The 15912-nt window shown below is 37.7% G+C and overlaps 1 protein-coding gene across 1 annotated transcript in view; it reads right to left on the minus strand.

Moving 5' to 3' along the window:
* Positions 1–15912, minus strand: part of clstn2a (calsyntenin 2a) — a 259786-nt gene that overhangs the window by 67390 nt on the left and 176484 nt on the right. Inside the window, exons 3-5 of the mRNA XM_047368733.1 lie at positions 7202–7397; positions 1900–2011; positions 1654–1750 (exon numbers count right to left, since the gene is read on the minus strand). Of these exons, the coding sequence (XP_047224689.1) occupies positions 1654–1750; positions 1900–2011; positions 7202–7397 (405 nt within the window). The remainder of the gene's footprint in view (positions 1–1653; positions 1751–1899; positions 2012–7201; positions 7398–15912) is intronic.

Raw genomic sequence — 15912 nt, forward strand, 5'->3', positions numbered from 1 at the left:
CACGGTGGCTCTGGATGTTTCTACTCCAGACTCAGTCCACTGCTTCTGCAGGTCCCCCAAGGTCTGGAATCGGCCCTTCTCCACAATCTTCCTCAGGGTCCGGTCACCTCTTCTCGTTGTGCAGCGTTTTCTGCCACACTTTTTCCTTCCCACAGACTTCCCACTGAGGTGCCTTGATACAGCACTCTGGGAACAGCCTATTCGTTCAGAAATTTCTTTCTGTGTCTTACCCTCTTGCTTGAGGGTGTCAATAGTGGCCTTCTGGACAGCAGTCAGGTCGGCAGTCTTACCCATGATTGGGGTTTTGAGTGATGAACCAGGCTGGGAGTTTTAAAGGCCTCAGGAATCTTTTGCAGGTGTTTAGAGTTAACTCGTTGATTCAGATGATTAGATTCATAGCTTGTTTAGAGACCCTTTTAATGATATGCTAATTTTGTGAGATATGAATTTTGGGTTTTCATGAGCTGTATGCCAAAATCATCCGTATTAAGACAATAAAAGACCTGAAATATTTCAGTTAGTGTGCAATGAATCTAAAATATATGAATGTTACATTTTCATCATGACATTATGGAAAATAATGAACTTTATCACAATATGCTAATATTTTGAGAAGGACCTAAGCCTGTGAGGAGAGTAAGTCAGACTGGTGTGAAATACACAGAAAAATATTTGAAGATTAAAATCACAAAGCAATAACACAAAGCATATTAATAATGGCATGAGCCACCCAGAGAGAGGCACGTAACTGTAGGGAAAGTTAGTGTTTCTGTCTGACTGAACACATTCAGAGACAGCAACAAATACACACTCAATCTGCCTTCAGCTTGCATTACATTGCACTCAGATAAGCCCAGGCAAGGGGCAGTCTAAATTCCAAAGGGAAATTTTATACAAGCAAATATGCTTTAAATAGTGCAAAATAGAATACAACCATTCAAGCAGATAGGACAGGTTTGCAGAAATAAATTAACAAAAAATAAAAAAGAAGCAAGCTTAGGTTTTGGGGTAGATATATGTTTAGTAACTTCTAAACAGTGAATAGTTAAAAACCTGACTAATTCAACACAACTATTGCATTTTCAGAAATGCATTTTTCACCTGAAAACTCACCTTAACAGTATTTCTTTTATTGTTCCGCTGAATGTTGAGGGATTTATTTCACATCTAAATTTAGCAAAGACTTTTAATTTTTACACAAGGTTTGTGAGATTATAAAAAAACATGTAGAAATAAGACAAGGGCCTTTTCTTCTAATCAAGTCGTTAACCATTCTGTTTGTGTTCAAATGAGGCAGAAATAACGTAGTTACTAGAAAACAACGTACTGCTTGTATCATATTTTCCAAAAAGATATATTCATAAGTACATTAGGGTATCAAAACATTAAAATTGAATCAGAGATTCTTTACTCGAACAGCACTGTAAACTTGGTTCCAAATTTATTGCTGAAATGACAAGGTCTAATGAGTCTATTGTTTTTAGAAGAAACTATTTACCCTAAATATAATATAAAACACAATGTTTTGAATCAGGACCAGTGGCTCATACCTATAATTTATTTGCAGCCATGTCCCCATAAAAAGTCCTACAAGAACGCAAATTGTTCTTAACATCTTTCCTACTAACCCACGCATGTATGCAAAAAGCTTACCATTGCGGTCTATGGCAAATGGTGTTCCCCCAGTGACAATTTCATAGTTGCAGATCTGACTATACTGTGGTGAACAGTCCTGGTCCCAAGCTTCCACCTGAATGACAGAATAAAGGACAAAAGTTAAAAAATGTTTAGCTACAGGCTATTGGTTTTACACTGTCGAGCCAAATAATGTCAGTTTGACAGGAAAGCTAAAGTTAAAGCGATGGAGTGCTCTTACTAGTATAATCTTTAAATAAATACCTGTAAGATGCTGTCGTAGATCTTGCCTTCAGTCACTGATGCTTTGTACAGTGACTCTCTGAACACAGGGCTGAACTCGTTGACATCATCCACCTGAATGTGAACCACAGCCCTGAATTCAAGAGGAAAATATGAAAGAAGGAAGCCCACTGTAAATAAATGACATAAATAATGTGGAGACTGAATTAATGATAAAAATGAAAGAGGGCAATGATAAACAAAAAATAGGTATAGAAAAGGAGATGACAGAAAGAAAATTTGAATCATGAGAGGGGACTAAAATGCCTCAAAGTTTATCTCCTTGTTAAATGCACATGCACAATAGTGTGCAGTCTTCAGGGACTCACATGCAGCGACGTCAAAGCATTAGTTTGAGAAGAAAATGACAGCGTGCCAACTCAATACTGGCACATTTTTTGATGGGATGTAAGAATGTGTATTAGGTCTCTGAACCAAATTTGTGTGCATTTTGTTTATTAAAAAACCCCTGAAATATCATATTTGTGTCTAAAAGCTAATGGTCTTTAATTTACTGATGTAAAACAACTATAAATTCAGTTTGAAAAATGATTAATGGATGACTTGAACTAAAGAGTCAGAGGAATTACAGCAATTGCATAGATTACTGCGACCTGGGGTTTTTGAGTTCTTTAAAGTTATCTAGACACATTTAACTTCCTGACTCTGCATGTGCAGCTATAAAATGTCTTCCCAGAAACAAAAGCCAATTTCAGAAGAGGGCAATAAAAGGACAAAAATATAGGGCAATGCCAGTGTTTTCAAGCTGAATCTGAAGGATTTAATAGGCAGTTTTGCATAGCCGAAGAGTGGAGAATTCTTTCTATATAGTAAATTGAACCTTTGTGTTGATTTTGCTGTGGCTGCATCAGTGAGTTTCATTTAATCAATACTGATTTGAATGGCTGCAACATTGAAAAAACGATTATTTATCTTTGGATACTAAAAAACTAGAAAATAAAACTCAAAATAAAGTGATTCCCAAAGTCCAGATTCCAATCCAGATCTGGATCAAAGATTTGGATTCCAACAGCTATTTCCAGAAGCAGAAACCTGAGTACAGCGCAGCACATTACTGTAACACTGGTGTAAGAAGCAGAAGGACAGCTCCTTGTTTGTAAGTTCTGTCCATGAAAACACAGAGAAAACAAGATAATATTAGCATAAGGCATCATCAAAGATCCTTAGCAGAGTGAAAGGTGAGCGTAGTGAAGACGTTTTATAGCTGCACATGCAGTCAAGTTGTCATTTAGAAATATATTATGAAGTTGAACGTCTCTAGATAACTTTTAAGAACTTAAAAACCCAAAATTAAACCCTATAAACTTGGGTTATGTTTCTAACAGTTGAAATTGTATACATTACCTGTACAACTGGTTGTAAAACATCGAAGTTTGAAAATAAAAGATGCTAAAAACCTAATTTTGAAAATGCCATATAGGATTTGGATTAAAATGAACATTATTCCACTTGGCAGCTCATTGCAGGCTGATATTGCCATTTCCCACTCTAGGCTAATATTTAACATTCTTTACTAATACACACAGATAAACAAATTTATCAGCTGGAAGAAATCCACTTGGCACTCTGACCAATGTTTGTTCTGAATGAACCATTGATGTAGATACAGGAATTTACTTCATTAGTGACCTTGGCTGACAACAATTCATTGTGCATCTGAAAAGGCACATCTGGCCAATTAATGGCATTAGTCTAATTAAGTTTATTTAGTGTTGTGCTTTGTAATATGTCACAAAGCCACACACACAAGGAAACACAAGTACACTCTCTTTTCTCATGTTTTCCAAAGAAGATCCAACAGAGATTTTTCTATCTCTTTGACTTTCTTTCACTATAAAACAGTAGCTTTATTTAGAATCTTTCCATCTCTCACTGAAAGAGCAGAGAGTTTGATTTGATGCTGCCCCCACTACTATGCCCGTCTGCCAGTCAATTTCCAGTCCTGCAAACACAGATATTTATTGATGGACTATTATGAGAACATATCCTTATATAAATCTGCAAGTTTTAGCTTTGTCCACTGTGCTACTCAGAGATAGTAACAGCACACAGCAAACAAACAACTCACTGGCAAGCTATAGATACAAACTTTTACAGGTATAAAATATAGCTGGCTAAATTCTCCCAAAACCTTGAGAATGAATTTGGTGTGGTTTTAAAAAACACAAACTTTAACTTTTGGCCAAAGTTCCAAAAGCTATGTTTGGTAATGGCATAGCCAGAGTGGTTGACAGTCTAAGTGTGAAGCCATGGTTCTCCAGTGGGAGAAGGTGGATTGCTTTCTCTGGTTAGGGGTCAGTGAAATATAGTCAAGCAGTGAAGTACAAACAATTAGGTGTCTTGATCGTGAGTGATGATAGAATAGCCTGTTATTCAAATTTAAATTGAGTGGAATCTTAATAATCCGAGTAACAGGGACAAACAAGACCGTTAGCATAGAGTCAGATAAAAACCCATGTGTAAAAAAAGCTGTCAAGCAGATGGCGAGCAGAAGAGCTAACCTTGCACTTGCTAACTTCCCCAGCGGCTTTAGTATTTGACAACTTCGGGACAGCTTTATGGACTTCATGATACAAAATTGCATCTGAGGTATCAACTCATTTACACTATACGAATCACTCTGTACACAATTAAATAGTCTCTTGTAATGTTGCCACCACAGTTGTAAAATATTATCTGTACCAGAAATATCTTCAACAGATGGCAGAGAAACTTTAGTTTTCATGGCCCTAACTTCTTTCCAAACTTCATATGCACTTTACTGCATTTTTCTAGCCACTGAGTCAGCTTTCATTGCCTGCTCACTTCTTGAAATGAAACAAAGAGCGTACTTACATTGCGCATTTGTAACCCTTTTGTGCCCATAATCCACTCACTGCAAGCCTCATATGCCTTTGTATAAAATTCAGCTACATGGGCATTCCAACCAGGTTTAACTTTCTTTTCAAATTTTATTCTGCATATGGATTTACTCGAATCAATGAGTGTTTTAATTATATCTTCATACATACAACAAACTGCTGAAATATGTTCAGAATTCTGGCATTTATTATCTCTACACATAGCTGCCTCTCTTGCCAGGTAGATGTCTCCCAGTAAGCTTTCTGTACTTGCACAATAGGATACAATCTCCTGCTGTGTGAGAGAGCTCCAGTCCAAGCAAAATCTATTTTTGTTGTCATAATCTTCTGTCACGGGTAAAACATGGCAATTTATCTCCATCCCAAAAGGTATATGATCAGTTGTTGATAACTCATAAAAAATGTTCATATCCTTCAATGTGGGATGCGCATCTGCTGTAGAAACACAGTGGTCCAACCAAGAGGTCCTATGCCATGCCTCACTTATATATGTAAAGCTATCATTAGGCAATAGGATTTTAGATGACATAATTAAACCATTATCCTCACCAAATTGGTTAAAATCATTAGCAAAAACTGAATTTTTATCAGAGGAATCTGAGTTCGTATCCCCAATAACCAACACACGGGAAAACCTATTATCCTGTATAAAATAAATGATAAGAACAAGTCTATCAAGATATTCAGCTTCATTATGATGACCCTCATATGGGGTATACACATTCAGGATAACACATTCCTTGTCATTGTGTGTTAAGTGTATTGCTATACACCAGTCTACTTCAAGTCTGACAACAGTGATACGAGAGACAAGTTTCTTGATTCAAAGAATCGCTACTCCTCCAGGAATCCGCCCGCATACTATTCCATGGCAAATATCCACACTGGACTCTCCTGTTCCATGAAAGTCGATGTGTAATGAGTTTAACCCCTCCAAATCCTGCTTTGTCAGAAATGTCTCTTGTAAACAAAGGACATCACACTGACCCAACAAGTGGTCTACAATTATCCGACAAGCTCTATCCTCAGCGCTCTGTCCCACACGTAGTCCACGACAGTTGTATGACAGTACTTTAATACTCATGGCTTGTCTTAATAAGGATCAGTGCCACTGGCTGATGAAACCCCACTCATTGGCCCATGGCAGCATAATATGCAGCACCATTCCTGTTTATTGGCAAAACTGATATGGATGTATAAAGAGTTAAAGTAGTTTATCTTTTATTATATTTCAATTTCACCCTGAGAAATTAAGAAAAATCTCATTTGTAATTTTAATACATTTGTTTAAAGGGGACATAAAATGCTTTTAAATCCTTCTTTTTCACACTTAAATCATTCAGTTGTGGTCTATATAAAGTGGAACTGCAATGCTTTGGTCTGAATTCCTTGTTATTGTAGCTCCACAGGCTCCTATTTAAACCCCTGTTCTAAAGGGGGTCTGAGAGCAACTCGTTTTGGTGAGGTTTCTTTAAAGGCTTCAAATCCCGCCTCCCTCCAGGTCAAAGAGCTTTCCACTTTAACCGGTTCTGCCATTTCTGTAGTTTGAGAACAGAGATACAATTATCTAATGGTGCAGAAACAAGACAATAACAGCAAAAACAATGCTAAACTGGTTATGTAATAATACTATTCAAAACATGCAGTATGGTTATGGCACGAAGCTACTGCTTTCAAAACAATGGCCAGGATGTCATATCAACACAGAATAAATTAATTGCTAAAATACATTTTAGTTGTCATTTTAGTGCTATTTGCACCTTTGCTGCGTCTGTCATTTCCATAGTCTTTCAGCAAATCCTTCGTTATACTGGCGGAGGTTGCTGAAGAACTCGTCCTTGAAGTGATTTGCTCAGACAAAGAGAAATTTGCCCACTGATGTGGGTACATTTTCATGAAAAATAAAATTTAACCAGGCAGTTCGAAGAGGTTCTTCTGCTGGAGGATGGTGTAATGAATTGTGTGGGCTAAAACACCCAACAACTGAACCGAACATATCCTCTCGTAGCGTAGACATACTTGAGTTTGGACTACAAAACTGCAGCAAGAAACAAAAATGGCAGATACAGGAAATCAGCCAGAAGCCCATGACCTTATTTAGCTGTTCCGCAGCAAATACTGTGAAGTAACAGTTCATAAAAACTTAACAGATGATAGAGAAAACTGAATGGACAGAAAGAAATGACCCAAACAGAATATAAAGAAATCTCCACAACACCTGGATAAACTAAATTCAACTTTTCTGCACTCCTACAGACTCCAAGTACATCACAAAATGTATTTAAAGGCTAAAAAAGTGGACTTTGCATGATATGTCCCCTATGAATGGTGTGACAACCAAAGGCCAGCTTCCAGGGTTACATACAGATTTGACTAATGTGAGCAGACTTTGCTTAACTTACTTGTGAGATTTTTTCCAGTTAGCTCCACTAGGCCCGGCACCACAGTCGTAAGCTTGGATGATAAAGGTGTACTCCTTCTGGTTCTCACAGTCCACATGGCTGCTGGCTCTAAGGACCCCTTCTCCTGATGTGCGATTCAACACCACTGCCTCAAAAGTAGCATCCTGTCCAAAGATCCTAAAGGAACAAATCTCTCCTGGGAATAGAAGAAGAGAAAGAAAATGGAAGTTAACCTTTTGAGTTACAGTAAAATGAACAAATAAATTGATTGTTGGGTTTCAGTGAATGATTCAAAGTTTTATGTGTGTTAGTGAGTCAGCTAAGCGACGATAAAACAAAGACTGACAAACAGAAATGGTGCAAAAATTTTGAAAATTAAAAAGAAATCCAAAAGTATTTATTTGAATAGCTAACAGTAAACCTTTCTGTCATGTTGGTAAAACACAAAAATCACAATGATTCTGTGTTTTTCTTATGTGGATACAGTCTGCAGAAAAGAAACAATGCAATGCCAAAGCTCTGATCTTTCACCTTAATTCTTTGGCATAAGACAGAAAAAACATTTTTAATATTATTCTGTATAATATTGCTGCTTTTGTCTTGCACCCCCCCCCCCCCCCCCCCCCCCCACACAGCCACTGCCTTCCCCCCAAAGTAATTTTATCAAACCCAGCAGTAGCTCTGAAACCACTCAGAGAATTGACGAGAATTCAAACATGTGGGTAATGAATCAAAACTAACAACAAACACAGCCACTGGCATTTTCCTTTTTTTTTTTTTACAATACAGCTATCATTTCAAATTTCAGCCTCTGTTTCATTTCTCTGCATGGAAACTTTGTCACCGCCTGGTGTGCTGTATGGAGAAAAAATATATCTGATATTTCTTCATGTGCACCACCCTAAATGAGTAATACACTCACTGAATATAGTGTACTGGTAATTTCTCAGTGCAAAAATGTCCCTCACATCTTTGTAGAAGTTCATCTAATGCACAAGTTTTTGGTTCTTGGATATTGAGAATCTTTTTGGAAAAGAAACTTGAACGGACAACAATATGATTATGTGCATGCAGATGTCAACTGAAAAGAAACCAAATGTTTTAGTGTTAGAGGATGTCTGCTTGCACACCAAACCCCTCTTCATACTTACACTATATTGACAAATGTATTGGAAGGCGCCACCAAATCAATGAATTCTGGTGTTCCAATCACTTCCATGGCTGCAGGTGTAAGAGGTTTGGTTTGGAGAAACTTGCATGCAAAAGTAGACAGACAAAAACTTTTGGCAATATAGTATACGTTCCTCCATCCACATATTGTCAAGATTTTAACCTCCTTTTAACCTGACTTAACAGTTTAAATGCTGTTTATCTGTAAAATAATGGTCCAATCAATAACAGAGGGCTTCAAGGTTTAAATTTTACAATGCCTAGTTTATGTGTTTCCATTCTTAAAGTCAGTGCAGAGAAGGTAAGGACACTGCAGATAAAACACAGATGTTTGGAAAAATAGTTTTATACATGGCTGCTATGAAAAAGGGGATGAAAGAATGGCCTTGAACCTATTTCCACTTATATGTCTTTATACTAAGTGAACAAAAAAATCACCACTAACGTGAATATAATATAGTGGTGCTACCTTTATGCATAAACCTTGACGCTCCGGTGGAAAGTGGGAAAAGATGTTTCTACTTAACACTTCGGGGATGAATGCAAATCCATTTTCTGCTCCATCTGTTGCAGGAAATACATTTTCTTGGATTGCTTTTTATATGAGGGCATGAGTGGAGAGGAGGAAAGAAAATGAGAAGGAATGTGATGGCCTAATGTATATGTAAATGGTTGTGACAAACATTTTTGACAGCTTATGTGTACTTTCCACACTTGCTCACGATGACATTCCTGCCTTTCAATTTGCTTTATCAGAAATGTTTTTCTGGTAAGGCAAAGTATTTCACCCTGCAGAAGGGCATAAAACAAAAGAATACATGTTTGGTCCCTTGCAGTGCCTTGTAAAAGTATTTATGGCTCCAGAACGTTTTAAGCATCCTGACATGTTAGAGCTACAGTCATCAATGTAGTTTTTTTGGGATTTAATGTGACAACTGCTATAAGTAGTGCAAAATGGTGCTCCAGAAGTCACAGGTGCATGTCTTTTGGGGCTTTTTTACCAGCTTGGTACATCTAAAAACTGAGATTTAATTTTCATTGTTCTTTGCAAAATGACTCAAGCCAGTGCTTGTTGTCCTGCTGGATGGTAAACCTCTGCTCTGTTTTGCAGCCTCTAACAGGTTTTCTTACACAGTTGCAAGGAATTTAGCTCTATCCATCTTCCACTACTTCAGCAGGGAAACCTTCCTTTCCCTGCTTAAGTAACCATAATAATGACGCCATTGATATACAGAGCCTTGCAAAAGTACTCCGCCCCCTTGAACTTGTCAACCTTTTGCCACATTTCAGGCTTCAAACATAAAGATATAAAATTCAATTTTTTTGTGAAGAATCCACAAGTGGGACACAATCGTGAAGTGGAATGAAATTTATTAGATGTGTCAAACTTTTTTAACAAATAAAAAACTGAAAAGTGGGGCGTGCAATATTATTCGGCCCCCTTGCGTTAATACTTTGTAGCGCCACCCTTTGCTGCAATTACAGCTGCAAGTCGCTTGGGGTATGTCTCTATCAGTTTTGCACATCAAGAGACTGAAATTCTTGCCCATTCTTCCTTTCAAAACAGCTCGAGCTCAGTGAGGTTGGATGGAGAGCGTTCGTGAACAGCAGTCTTCAGCTCTTTCCACAGATTCTCGATTGGATTCATGTCTGGACTTTGACTTGGCCATTCCAACACCTGGATACGTTTATTTGTGAACCATTCCATTGTAGATTTGGCTTTATGTTTTGGATCATTGTCTTGTTGGAAGATAAATCTCCGTCCCAGTCTCAGGTCTCTTGCAGACTCCAACAGGTTTTCTTCCAGAATGGTCTTGTATTTGGCCCCATCCATCTTCCCATCAATTTTGACCATCTTCCCTGTCCCTGCTGACGAAAAGCAGGCCCAAACCATGATGCTGCCACCACCATGTTTGACAGTGGGGATGGTGTGTTCAGGGTGTTGAGATGTGTTGCTTTTACGCCAAACATATTGTTTTGCATTGTGGCCAAACAGTTTGATTTTGGTTTCATCTGACCAGAGCACCTTCTTCCACATATTTGGTGTGTCTCCCAGGTGGCTTGTGGCAAACTTTAAACGAGACTTTTTATAGATATCTTTGAGTAATGGCTTTCTTCTTGCCACTCTTCCATAAAGGCAAAATTTGTGCAGTGTACAACTGATTGTTGTCCTATGGACAGACTCTCCCACCTGAGCTGTAGATCTCTGCAGTTCATCCAGAGTGATCATGGGCCTCTTGGCTGCATCTCTGATCAGTCTTCTCCTTGTTCGAGATGAAAGTTTAGAGGGACGGCCGGGTCTTAGTAGATTTGCAGTGGTCTGATACTCCTTCCATTTCAATATGATTGCTTGCACAGGGCTCCTTGGGAAGTTTAAAGCTTGGGAAATCTTTTTATATCCAAATCCGGCTTTAAACTTCTCCACAACAGTATCTCCGACCTGCCTGGTGTGTTCCTTGGTCTTCTTGATGCTCTCTGCACTTTGAACAGAACCCTGAGACTATCACAGAGCAGGTGCATTTATACGGAGACTTGATTACATACAGGTGGATTCTATTTATCATCATCAGTCATTTTGGACAACATTGGATCATTCAGAGATCCTCACTGAACCTCTGGAGTGAGTTTGCTGCACTGAAAGTAAAGGGGCCGAATAATATTGCACGCCCCACTTTTCAGTTTTTCATTTGTTACAAAAGTTTGACACATCCAATAAATTTCATTCCACTTCACAATTGTGTCCCACATGTTGTTGATTCTTCACAAAAAAAAATTGAATTTTATATCTTTATGTTTAAAGCCTGAAATGTGGCAAAAGGTTGAAATGTTCAAGGTGGCCGAGTACTTTCGCAAGGCTCTGTATATTACTGGATTAGCCGCTATAGATAGGGACGTGCGCATGCTGGTGCCATTGCTATGCATTGAGTCATGTCAACAAAACCTTGCTGCTCCAATACAGGAGGAGCATGCATCTGACACAAAAACGTGTGGCGCCCTTATTTCTTATCTGATCTTTATAAACTATGACTCAAATTAAAGCTGAGAAAAATGCTGATGTGCTGATACATATAAATATGTACTCTCTCTAAACATGAATCAATAAGCAGTTTTTGAACTGTGCATTAATGTTGACAGCTATACCTACTGTGCTACAAAGACTGTCAAGTGTCAATTGATTTTCAACAGCTAAATCTGCTTAGTTGTGATTATTGTATCACAGTTTGTTGGTTTCAGGCCTTGATTCTGGGATTTCTAAACTAATATATTAAAAGAGGGTTCATGTGACTCCTGTCACTTAGGCGCAGGGACAAACTGGCCATTGGGACATTTTCCAGTAGCCTGGCTGCTGGCCTGGCCTGCTCAGCTATCGCCCAGGGGCAGGAGCAAAGGCTCAGTACGGGTCTCAATTGATGTTTTAAATTAATAATCCATGCCGTTTGTGTGGTTCTCTCGGGTATCTGACTGAAGCTCCCAGACTGAAGACAGACACCCCCTCCTTTCTTTTCTGAGTCTGTCACAACAGAGCAGAGACACATAGAGGCAGAGGAAAAAAGGAGCAAAGAGGGGGAGGATAAAAAAGAAAAAAGCCCTACAGAAAATATTATTTGTTCGTAAGGGAGCAGGTAAGATGAGTGGCGAACAGTAAAAACGCTAGCATAGCCTATCCAGCACAACTACATTAAAAAGGAAGTTACTTCTACTTTGAGGAACCTAAGGGGGGCAAAACTGACTTAATAAAACAAATGTTTTACATTAAGTTTTTACAAAGAAAATTTCAAGTTTGAGAATAGGGTTAATGAACAAATATGGAAATTAAAATTTGTTTAATGCTAAAATGTCCAGAAATTTACGGAGGTAAATTTGTCTCAATATTATTCAATCAAACAAAAAGCTAATCTCAATAAAAAAAACAACTAATCTCAATCAAAAAATATTAAGTTGTGATCAAAACTTTCAGAGTTGTAACGATTTTTTTTTTAATGGAATATTTTATTTTGGGGAGAAAAAAAATTTGTTTGAAAAAACTTTTTTTGATTAAAATGACAACTTTTTTCTCACAAAGAGAACTTCCGCTCGAACTGCAGGGCTTGCCGCATCGCTTCAGTGAGGGAACATCAACTGTACAGAAGAAAACTGCGGTCAAGTGAGCCAACAGTCAAAAATACGCGGTCACGCCAGCCGATGCTAGCTCTCTCTTAAAGATTAGCGTAGCGCATACAAGGTGCATTACGGTAATGGAGCAGAAAGGACGCCGATCCTGGCAATGGTTGAGAATATAAGAAGAAAACAGAAAAGTAACCTACAGAACATTTATATTAATTACATTTTACAACTTTCACATTCATGTTTTATGTAAAAAAATAAATATATAATATATTACTGTACAGTTTTAGAGAAATATATTGTCATAGTACCTCAAAATGCTCAACCATTATATGCATTTGTCCCACTTTCAGGAATTTATTTCTCCAAAACCATGAGAGGCAACAACACAATCTCTTCAGATTATATTAGAAGGTCATCTATATTACAACCAGAATAAATATTTCATAATTTTACTGTACAGTTTTAGAGAAATATATTGTCAAAGTACCTCAAAATGCTCAACCATTATATGCATTTGTCTAACTTTGAGGAATTTATTTCTCCAAAACCATGAGAGATGACAACACAATCTCTTCAGATTATATTAGAGGGTTATCTATATTATAACCACAATTAATATTTCATAATTTTACTGTAAAGGTTTGGAGAAATACACAACTACCCCATGTGTAGTATAAAACAGAGTCCATGTCAGGCAGACGGCATCCCATAATCCTGTGTGCTGTCCTCACAACCCGTGATACTTCCTTCCTCTCCTGTGCAGTTCCCACACCACACTGTCATGCTGAGACACAGAGTGCTTCCACCATGGCCTTGTAGACATTTGTAAGCAGCTGAGGAGAGAGAACAGTCTGTTTTCATGTCCTGATGAAGAAGAGCTGTTGTTGTACCTTCTTCAACAGGCGCTGGATGCTCTTGCACTTTAAGCTGTCCAGACCACTTCCCAGGACCTCATCAACCTCACCAAAAAGAAGCGTTTGTGGTACTTTGTTGGGGTAGTTGTGTATTTCACCAAAACTCTACAGTGAAATTATGAAATATTAATTCTGGTTATAGTATAGATAACCCAGCCAGGATCGGCATCCTTTCTGCTCCATTACCGTAATGCACCTTGTATGCACGACGCTAATCTTTAAGAGAGAGCTGGTGTCGGCTGGCGTCACCGTGTATTTCTGACTTTCGGCTCACTTGACCGCAGTTTTCTTCTGTACAGTTGATGTCTCCTCACTGAAGCGACGCAGCAAGCCCTACAGTTCGAACGGAAGTTCAGAGGTGGAGGGGATCAGAGTCTGCCGCTAGTCAGCGAGAACCAACAGGAAAACATCTTACATCGTTTGCCTTCAGGCCCCGCCCAGGATGTTCATGTTCCCAGCACCTCCAAATTCTTTGAGTTCAACCAAAAACAGAGAGCGTCAAAACCATAAGAGCGAGAGTCGTAACCAAAGATTTTTGACACGCGCAAATAAAAGTTTGTTTGGCAAATAACTTTTTTCTCTTCATGAGAAAAAATGAGTCATTTTAATCAAAAAATGTTTTTTCCAACAACTTTTTTTTCTCCCCAAAATAAAATATTCCATTAAAAAAAAAAAAACATTGTTACAATTCTGAAAGTTTTGATCAGAACTTAATATTTTTTGATTGAGATTAGTTTTTTTTGATTGAATATTCCAAAAGTTTTGACCACAATTAATTTTTTTGATTGAGATTACTTTTTTTTTGATTGAGATTAGTTTTTTGTTTGATTGAATAATATTGAGACAAATCTATCTCCATAGAAATTTTGATTCTGTGTGCCTTTCATAAACTCCTTGAATAAATTACTATATATGAATACTAAAATCCTTGTATTATATTATTTTATTAAATCTTTATTTAACCAGGTAAAATGTTTTGTTTTAGCATTTTAAACACTATACTACCTTTCATGGCATACCTGTGTACATCGCTTAGTTTTTCTAGAATTTGATGGAAATTACATTCAAGACAAGCAGTCAGAGCAATAAGTCATTCTACTTGTAAAACTTTATTGGCCTTTAAAAAGAATCAGTTTTGTGTAATTCTGATACTGCTTCTGCAGCAGTCCTGACTCAATGCATAGCACTGACGCATGTGTGTCATGCAGTAATGAAATGATGTCCAATCCAGTAACGTATTGATGACTGCCACCACCATTTTTCCCAAGATGGATGATGTGTTCATGGTTATGTAGAGTGTTAGTCCTCCACCACATTTTTTTGCACATAGTGCTTTTTATATAGAAATGTTATGTTTTGTCTCATATAACCAAAGCACCTTCTTCCACGTTTGCTGTGTTTTCTACATGATTTGTTGTAAACTGCAAACAGGGCTTCTTTTGACCTTCTTCCAGCAATAGCCTTCTTCTTGCCACTTTTCCATAAATCCCAGATTTGTGGAGAACGTGACAGTAGTGTCCTTCTGAGCTGTGGATCTCTGCAGCTCCTCAAGAATTACAGTGGGTCTCTTGGCTGCTTCTCTGATTAAATGCTCTCCAAGCCTGACCTATCAATTTAGGTGGATAATTGTCTCTTGGTATGTTTGCAGTTTTGTCATACTCTTTCTGTTTCCAGATGATGGATAGGACAGTGCTCTGTGAAATATCCAAAGCTTAGGATATTGCTTTATAACATAAACCAGCTTTAAACATTTTTCACAACTTTATCCCTTACCTGTCTGTCTTCATGATGCTATTTGTTCACTAGTGCTTTGGAACAAACCTCTTAGACCTTCACAGGAAAGTTGAAGAGTGATAAGACCAAAGCTGTTGCTGAAAGAAAGCCATCAAATTCTCCATTTGCATTTTGCCGCAAGCCTTTGGAAACATGTGGAAGAAGGTACTCAATGAGAACAAAATGGAAAAATTTAGCTGTAACATGAAAGAATGATGGTTTCAATATTTTATCAAGTCACTGTATATCAAGTGGGAAAAGAGGGTATGTTTTCAAGTAAATACACTTATGAATATATTTTTGTAATGATAACTTGACCCATCATCGCACAATACTAATAGAAAAGCAAACAAGTCAGTCAAAAAGAGTTCAATAACAACAATCATCTAATATGGATGGTACTCTGCAGGAAACCTGAGTGCAATAAACTCCATCCACAGAAAATGTTAGGCTGTCACAAAATATATATTTCACAAAATGTTAAATTGCTAATATAATGGAAACAGACAGGATGAGCACGATTAATGAGAAAATGATTCTCCATGAGCGAACGTGTTGTCAGAAGGAGCCAAAACTAATTTGTGTATTCCCACTGTAAAAGAACTTGACAGAGCGTTTAATTTCCTCCAATTTTAATTCAATTTGTCGAGTTTACCACAGTTAAAGGAGAGACAAACAGGATCAATTTACTTCTTAGAGTCTTAATTGTGAAAACGATAAGAAGCGATCTCTGGAGTGAGCTATATG

The sequence above is a fragment of the Girardinichthys multiradiatus genome, chromosome 6 (assembly GCF_021462225.1).
Source record: "Girardinichthys multiradiatus isolate DD_20200921_A chromosome 6, DD_fGirMul_XY1, whole genome shotgun sequence".
Taxonomy (NCBI): domain Eukaryota; kingdom Metazoa; phylum Chordata; class Actinopteri; order Cyprinodontiformes; family Goodeidae; genus Girardinichthys; species Girardinichthys multiradiatus.